The sequence below is a fragment of the Puma concolor genome, chromosome E1 (genome assembly GCF_028749965.1).
Source record: "Puma concolor isolate L17-30 chromosome E1, mPumCon1.1.hap2, whole genome shotgun sequence".
NCBI classification, from domain to species: Eukaryota; Metazoa; Chordata; class Mammalia; order Carnivora; family Felidae; genus Puma; species Puma concolor.
In genome coordinates this window covers 60477906-60486744 of record NC_141680.1, presented here as the reverse complement: position 1 = coordinate 60486744, position 8839 = coordinate 60477906, and the positions used below count along the sequence as shown (strand labels likewise).

Sequence of the window (8839 nt, the reverse complement as noted above, 5' to 3'; positions counted from 1 at the left end):
CAGGGAATTGCACACGGTCCCCCCCGGACATTTCAGAGGTCAACCGCCACCTCTCCCCACAGTCATCCCAGCAGCTCTTTGCTCGGCCCTCCCTGGCTTTTCCGGGCCTGCTCCCCTCATCGCGCCCGGTCCGGGTCTCGGCCACTAAAGGCCCTGGACAGCGAGGCCGACACCCCGCGACATCAGCACCACCCGCGCCGGGCACTGGGCGCGGGACTGTGGCCGCCCCGGGTCTGAGACCGCGCCAGGTGCGTTGCGCGTTAAGGACCCGGAAGCGGACGCCTCACGTGCTCTCCGGGAACTCGCCCGGCTCCGACCCAGGGGGCGGGGCGTCTCCTACTCTGCGTGCTTGCGTCATCGCGTAGGGGGCGGGGCCGCGGGATGAGGGGATGACGTATCGGCTGCGTAGAGCGACTGTGGGCGGGCCCAGGGAGCGGGCCTGCTGCTCTTAAAGCAGCCACGACGTTTCGAGTCCGGCAGCGCTGGCCTCGAGTCGCGGCGCCTTTAAGCGTCGCGGTGACACGTGTGTGAGGCGCCCGAGGCCCGGATGGTGCGTGTGCAGGGCCCGGGCGGAGCAGACGCCAGCGCCGCGGGCCTGAAGCCGGGCCCACCGAGGGCCGGGTAGGCTGGGGCCGGGTGGCGGCCGCGCGCGGGCCGAGAGAAGGCTGCGCGTCCGGCCCGGTGGAGGGCTTCCGCGGGGCCTGGGGTGCGGGGAGGTGCGCCCTGGCGGGGGGGGGGGGGGTTGCGCACAGGGGACATGTGGGTACTCGTCCTCGAGGGGCTCAGGGACCCGTAGGGAGGGCCCAGGGCTATTCGGTTGGCCAGTTCGGGGCTGCTCTGTCCGTGAGGGGCTCGGGGGTTCACGGGAAGGGCCAGGAGCGCGCGTTCCGCGAGGGGCTCGGGGGTCCACGGGGAGGGTCATGGGTGCGCTGCCCGCGAGGGGCTCCGGGGTCCATGGGGAGGGTCAGGGGCGCGGGGTCCGAGAGGGTTCTGCAGTCCACGGGGAGGGTCAGGGGCGAGGGGCTTCGGGGACCCCGGGGAGGGTCAGGGGCGCGTCGTCCGCGCGGGGTTCGGGGGGCTCCACAGGAAGGGTCCGGGAGGCTTCCTCTTTGCTGTTCCCGGGGAACCCTGACCTGTGATGGAGGGGAGAGCCTGCCCCAGCCAGGAGCTCCGGGGGGTCCGAGGAGGCAACTGCCTGTGTCGGTCGTGGACAGGGTCGTTACCCACGGAAGCATCATTTATGCAGAAACCAGACTCTCTGAAATGGCTTAAGTCAAAATCTGGAGGAGCCTGTTCCGTTTGGCAACAGTGCTGCAATCTCATTTTTTTCCTTTTAGTGAAAAACGTGGGAAAGACTTACCCCTGGAGAAGGTAACCTTCCTCAGGGTCATGGTCAAGGTGGATGCGAGTGGGTGAGGACAAGGTGGGAGGAGGGTGGTTAAAATACCCGTTTTAGTGGGTTGTGTCGAGTCTCCCCCGGGGTTATAGGAGCCAGACCGAGTAGCATTCTAAAACAGAGACCGATGAGAGAGGAAAGCGTCCAGCCTGCTCTCTGTAAGCGATTGCTGAGAATCCGGCCTCCAAGGAGAGGGAGGCTCTGCTCGCCTCTGCAGAAGAGCCCGGAGGCCCCCTGTGAAGGTGCCCCAGGGAGGCCAGGGCTCTGTCCATCTGGGGCTCCTCCCCCACCAGCACGTGGTTGACCCTGTGAGTCTTGAGTGCATTTCATCCTGGAAAAGTGAATTTACAGGGCGGAGGGAGAGGGAATATGAGGCAGCTGTGTCCGGCTGCTCTCCGAAGTGGGACTAGGCACCCAGGAGCCCGAGCTGTTCTGGACCATAAGCGACGCGGAATGGAGGGAGCATCCTTCCCGACTTTGGAAGAGCAGGTTGTCAGATGCGCACATCAGAGGGCTTGCTGGTGATTGCAAGGACGTTTTTCTCTGGGTTCCTGCACCTCAGAGGGAAATAACTTTTTGGTTATTGATGTTTTGGACGGCATCGGTGACACAGAGGTCGATCTTGGTCAGAAGTTGAAAAATGATGTTTGTTCAAAAATCTCTGACTTCCACAGTGAGGAGTGGGCGGTGGGATAGGGGTTCTTGAAATTACTTCTCTTGGGGCGCCTGGGTGGCGCAGTCGGTTGAGCGTCCGACTTCAGCCAGGTCACGATCTCGCGGTCCGGGAGTTCGAGCCCCGCGTCAGGCTCTGGGCTGATGGCTCGGAGCCTGGAGCCTGTTTCCGATTCTGTGTCTCCCTCTCTCTCTGACTCTCCCCCGTTCATGCTCTGTCTCTCTCTGTCTCAAAAATAAATAAACGTTAAAACATTAAAAAAAAAAAAAAAAAAGAAATTACTTCTCTTGAAATAAATCGGGTTATATCTCCCGAGTTCTGTTCGTCCCCTCGCTGTTTGGTCCCCCAACATTTGCCCTTGGGCCCGTGTCTGTCTATGTCCTCACCTGTGCACAGTGAGGTATGAGTCTTGATTAAAACAGGGATATTATGGGGCGACTTTTGTAAGACCGGGATCTTCAGTTTCCACATTGGCTTTTCTTCTGAGATCATGTTTATTATGCTTCCTCTTTATTTTGGTGTGGGTATGCTTTTATTTATGGATATGAAATACAATGTATCTGAAATTTGCTGTCGGTAACGTGGGGACGGGAGAGGAATATGGATTGGGCCCACATAATAACTACTGATATGAATAAAGGGAACGTGGTGGTCCCTATGTTGATTTCTCCACATTGCATATATTTAGAAGGATAAAAAATGTATGTTTATTTTTGAGAGACAGAGCAGTGGAGGGGCAGAGAGAGAGGAGGACAGAGGATCCAAAGCGAAGTCTGCTGACACAGAACCTGATGCGGGGCTCGAACTCCCGAGCTGTGAGATCATGACCTGAGCCAAAGTCAGACGCTTAACCGCCTGAGCCACCCAGGCGCCCCCACGTTGTATACATTCGAACGTTCTCACCGCAAAAAAATTTTCAGTACCTTAATTTTATGTAATCACAGTGATCGTGGATGGCAAGGACAAGAAATCTGCACTTAACAAAGTGAAAATGTGGCGATTCTCTCTGCTCCTTCAATTTTTTTTTTCTTTATTCTACTGGTCTATGAAACGTGGAAGTTGGAGGTGATTATTACCTCTCACTTTCTGGAAAGCATTTTGGACCAGAGCCCCCTGGAGATTTTTGGCCCCTGGACTTGTCCCTGGTTTGAAGGTTAGGACGCAGGGCAGAGGGCAGTGCTTCCCTAGTGTGCACATTGCAGAGTTTGTAGCTGGTGCGTTCAGTTCTTCTCCAGAATCTTCCTAAATCCAGCAGTCGACACTCCTTCAGCCTTAACACCGACTCTTCCAGGGAGATCGTCGGCCTCCCTGCTCTGTGTCCATGCAGTGGGGCCGAGGGGACCGTGCCTCACGTGGTGCTCTGTTCACCCCACAGATTCTGAATGACAGACCCGCAGCTTTGGTGATTTACCAAGCCAAAGGCGAGGAGCTCGGGCATCTGAGGGTCGCGCACCGCACCTGCCCACTCTGGCCCAGAACCTGACCCCATGCTGCAACAGCAGCACGCCCAAGTTCAGACGTCCCAGGTAAGGCAGCAGAGGTTTCTGTGCATCTTCTCATTTCTCCAAGTTGTCAGCTTGTTCAGGTGGTGGGAACACTTTGATGAACAACTCTCAGGAAAGGTTCTTTTGTTTCCTCAAATCAAAGAATTTGTGCTTGGTCTTTTAAAGATAAGTTCCAGGGTGCCTGGGTGGCTCAGTTGGTTAAGCATCCCACTCTTGATTTCAGCCCAAGGTCATGATCTGACGGTTGTGGGTTCGAGACCTGTGTCAGGCTCTGCGCTGAGTCTGGAACCTGCTAGGGATTCTTCCTTTCCTTTTCTCTGGCCCTCCCCTGCTCACGCGCACGTGTGCCTGTATGCACTCTCGCAAAAAAAAAAGTTTTTTTTTACGTTTATTTATTTTTGTGAGATAGAGATACAGAGCACAAGTGGGGGAGGGACAGAGAGAGAGACACAGAATCCCACGCGGGCTCCAGGCTCTGAGCTGTCAGCACAGAGCCCCACGCGGGGCTCGAACCCTTGAACCGTGAGATCATTATCTGAGCCGAAGTCAGACGCTCAATCGACTGAGCCCCCCAGGCGCCCCTTAAGTTTCTGGGTTTGTTTGCAGAAATTTTGTTTTTTCAAAGATTTTATTTATTTCATCTTTTGAAAAGTGTATTTATTTATTTTGAGGGAGACAGAGACAGCATGAGAGGGGGAGGAGCAGAGAGAGAATCCCAAGCAGGCTCTGAGCTGCCAGCACAGAGTCCAGTGCGGGGCTCGGACATACGAACCGCGAGATCATGACCTGAGCCCAAGTCAGACACTTAACTGACTGAGCCACCCAGGTGCCTCTGAAGTCATGTTTTCTTTTTTTTTTAATTTTTTTAACGTTTATTTCTCTATCTCTGAGAGACAGAGGCAGAGCATGAATAAGAGAGGGACAGAGAGACAGGGAGACACAGAATCGGAAGCAGGCTCCGGGCTCCAAGCTGTCAGCACGGAGCCCGACGCGGGGCTCGAATCCATGAACCGCGAGATCATGACATGAGCCGAAGTTGGACGCTCAACTGACTGAGCCCCCCCAGTTGCCCCATTTACTTCTTTTATTACATGGATTTGTGTGTGCAACCAGGGTGTCCTGTGAGAGTTCGCGTTTCCCTGTTTGTGAGCACACACTAGGACCATGAGGTCACCTTTTGAAGGTGGGTGTGGCCGGCCGGAGGCGCACGGTCCCGTGTGGAGCAAATGCATGTTGCGCGGCTCGCCTGGCGCCGGTGCTGTCACTGTGTGTTCGGTGCTGTTCGTGGAAGTACCTGGTCTTTCTGAGAGAAGCACGGCCTCTGCTCCGTCCAAGCGGTTGGTGACGCGTTTCCATGTTTTACGCTTCCTTTGTAGGGTTGGCAGCCGATCCAGAGAAGCTCGTGTGGTGGCTAGCATCCGTAAAGACCAAAGAGGGGATTGCAGAGAAGTGATGCTTTGTTCCTGGGACCTGGGTACTCGTCGCTCTGTGTCCCTTCGTGTCCCCACGGTGATGCACCATGCCAATAGTCGATAAGTTGAAGGAAGCCCTGAAACCCGGCCGCAAGGACTCGGCTGACGATGGAGAGCTGGGGAAGCTCCTGGCCTCCTCTGCCAAGAAAGTCCTTCTACAGAAGATTGAGTTCGAGCCAGCCAGCAAGAGTTTCTCCTATCAGCTGGAGTCCTTAAAGAGCAAATATGTCTTGCTGAACCCTAAAACGGAGGGAGCCGGTCGCCACAGGAGTGGAGATGAGCCTCAGGCCAGGAGACAGGGTACAGACGCACGGTTGGCCGGCAGGAGGGGTCTCGATGTGTGTTGACCACGCGGATGGACGGAGCGTTGGCCGAGTGGGAGGAACAAAAATAGAGACGTGGTCAGAGAGTTGGGAGGTTTCAGTGGGGTCGGTGGCTTTCAGTCGTAGAAATAACGACACGGGGTTGGTCAGAAAGATCCGTGACCTTAGAGAGGCCTTGGAACTCGTGTGCATTTCATCAGAAGCGGGGCTTGGGAACGAGAGAAGCAGGCTGGGCCTCAGCATGCGGGGGCCTGGCCCCTCCAGCCATTCGTTCTCTGAGTCTTGCCTTCCCATCCGTGGGGGGCTCCTCGAATTCCAGGCCTGTGCAGTCTGCGAGGACCGTGGGATGACCGGGTTTTCTCCTGGCCTTTCTAGTAACTCCCGGTGGGCGGGAACACCAGTTAGCCTTTGACGCCGTGTTTTGGCCACGTGCAGGCCGAGTGTGCCTCTTGTGGTCCATCTGTGCGTGGACTCAGGCCCTTTTTTCTTCTCTCGTCCCTTCTCTCACAGGCAGCGAGCATGCGTACGAGAGCTGTGGGGACGGTGTCCCCGCCCCACAGAAAGTGCTCTTCCCCACCGAGCGGCTGTCTCTAAAGTGGGAGCGGGTTTACCGCGTGGGAGCGGGTCTCCACAACCTCGGCAACACCTGCTTCTTGAACTCGACCGTACAGTGCTTGACCTACACCCCGCCTCTGGCCAACTACCTGCTCTCCAAGGAGCATGCTCGCAACTGTGAGTGGGAGGGGGCGGCCTGGGGGTCGTGGGGGACCGGACGGTGTCCCGCAGAGACAAACCCATGTGCTCACGGCCTGCCAGCCCTCAGCCCCGGGTCAGATTTCGGAGTGACGTTCGTGACGTAGTAACTGACAAAACCTAAATTTGTCGTGTGTCCGCAGCAGGACGGGCTGTGGAAGCCAGTCTCAGGTAGAGCGTTGGTCCCGAACTCTTGTTTTTTCAACGTTTATTTATTTTTGGGACAGAGAGAGACAGAGCATGAACGGGCGAGGGGCAGAGAGAGAGGGAGACACAGAATCGGAAACAGGCTCCAGGCTCTGAGCCATCAGCCCAGAGCCCGACGCGGGGCTCAAACTCACAGACCGCGAGATCGTGACCTGGCTGAAGTCGGACGCTTAACCGACTGCGCCACCCAGGCGCCCCGGTCCCGAACTCTTGTAAAAAGGAGTACCTAAACGGAGAGAGGGGTTTTCAAAAAATATATGCAAACTATGTATATTCAACGACTTTATACATCCGTTATCGTACCAGTCAGCGTTTTATGCGCATTATTAAAACATGCCCCCAAGTAGAAATTTAAAATGGGTAAAAGAGGGGTGAAATAAAATGTAACTTACCAAAATGGAAGCAAGTACAAAGTTTTAAAAGCCTTGTAACTAATAAAGAAATTACAAGGGTGGATTAGATCTTCCCATGAAGAAAATACCAGGCTGAGACGACTTATGGGTGAGCTTCATGAAAATTTTGAGAAACAGTTCGTTGCAATGCTTCACAAACTCTTCCAGAGAATAGAGAAGGAGAGAAAAACCCCCCCAGCTCGTTCTATGAGGTTCTAATAACTTGGGGAATGAAATTAAACGAGTACAACATAAGAAAAATTACAGCCCCATCTTATTCACGAATGTAGTTAAGAAACTTCTAGACAAACTACTACCAAACTCCAGTCTTTTTTTTTTTTTTTAATTTTTTTTAAATGTTTATTTATTTCTGAGACAGAGAGAGACAGAGCATGAGTGGGGGAGGGGCAGAGAGAGAGGGAGACACAGAATCCGAAGTGGGCTCCAGGCTCCGAGTTGTCAGCACAGAGCCCGACGTGGGGCTCAAACTCACCAACTGTGAGATCATGACCTGAGCCGCAGTCGGACGCTCAACCGACTGAGCCACCCAGGTGCCCCCAAACTCCATAGTCTTTTAAACACTGTGAGCAGTTTGTGTTCATCGTAGCCCTGCAAGGATGTTCTAAAATGTGAAAATCTCCCAAGTGTGACTGTTAAATGCCACGATCCTGATAGTGTTGTTGGGAAGTTTGAATGAATCACGGGAGATGCTCAGAATGGTACTCGGGCCACAGTTTAGTGCCGTGTAAGTGACTGCTAATTTTGCTTCCTTAATTATTGTATCAGCAGATGAAAAGGGAACGGTCACCTGCAAATAGATGCCCAAAAAAGAAATTGATGATGAGCTTTTAGTAAAGCAGCAATAGGAAGGAGTTTCCTTTTCTTGATAAATCGTTATCTACCAAACACGAAAAAACAAAAACAAACAAAAAACCCCCCCAAAGTTCTCAATAGGAAAATATTGGAAGCATATACTCTTCAAAACACAGCGTGAAATAAGGGTCCCTGTCACCCCTTGTGTGGAAGATGTGTCTGTCTCAGCCAGAGTGGTGACGTGGGGGGAAAAAGGAGAGAACACACCATTGCTAACTTGAAAATAACGTTACTTAAAAAAAAAGAAAGGAAGGAAGAAAAAGAAACATTTCCTGCATTGAAAAGCGAAAGAAACTATAAATTAGAAATTTGGCAATGTAACTAAATAGGTCAGTGTACGAAAAGTTAGTTGAATTTCTCCGCACCAAACGAGTTTTAAAAAAAAGTTGCTACTATGAAAAAAGTTTGTAGTAGCAACAAAAATGATAAAGTGTCTAGACTTAAATTTACCAAGAGATCTCTCACTGAAGGACGTTACACAAGAACCTACATACACGAAGATAGCTGCCTTCAGAAGGAAGCCTCGCTGTTATAAAAATGTTGGCTCTCCCCAGATTAACGTAGACTCGTTAACGTAACTCCGGCTGATTCTAGAATGTATACGAAAAAGCAAAGCAAAGGACTCAGTATCACCAGGACGCTTCTGAAGGAGGCTATAGGGAGAGAGATGCCCTACCAGCTAGGAAGTCTTGTCACGTAGAGAAACTAACATGTCGAGAGTATTGGGTCAGGGAGGGACAGACTGACCAGTGCGGTGGAGCAGAGCCCAGAAACAGACCTGCACGTATCTGGAAGTGTGTTATCTACAGACTGCTCTTTCGCGTGTCTCGCATTTTAAACAAATGGAACTTTGAAAGAACTCCGGCTTACATCTGGGAAGAGTGAGATAGGACCCCCATTTCACAGCGTAGCCGTGCACAAAAGATGCGTTCAAAATTTAGTATCAGAAGCAAACATCACACTCTGATAGCAAATGTTGGCAACTATCTTTCTGTCCTTAGGAGGGGAGATTTCTTTTTCTTTTTTTCTTTCTTTTTTTTTTTTTTTTTTAACATTTATTTCTTATTATTGAGAGACAGAGCATGAGCAGGGGAGGGGCAGAGAGAGAGGAAGACACAGAATCTGAAGCAGTCTCCACGCTCTGAGCTGCCAGCACAGAGCCCGACACGGGGCTGGAGCTCAACAGACTGCGATCGTGACCTGAGTCAAAGACGGTTAACCTCCTGAGCATCCCCGGGGGGCCCC

General features: G+C 52.8%; 1 protein-coding gene across 2 annotated transcripts in view; it reads left to right on the top strand.

Annotated features, from left to right (window-relative positions):
* Window positions 1–490: 490 nt before the first annotated feature.
* The window catches only part of USP36 (ubiquitin specific peptidase 36), a 36714-nt gene continuing 28365 nt past the window's right edge, over window positions 491–8839 (top strand). For both annotated transcript variants that reach the window (XM_086688186.1, XM_086688185.1), the window contains exons 1-4: window positions 491–621; window positions 3445–3595; window positions 4951–5346; window positions 5880–6101. In XM_086688186.1, the coding sequence (XP_086544312.1) occupies window positions 5094–5346; window positions 5880–6101 (475 nt within the window). In that variant the 5' untranslated portion in view covers window positions 491–621; window positions 3445–3595; window positions 4951–5093. The remainder of the gene's footprint in view (window positions 622–3444; window positions 3596–4950; window positions 5347–5879; window positions 6102–8839) is intronic.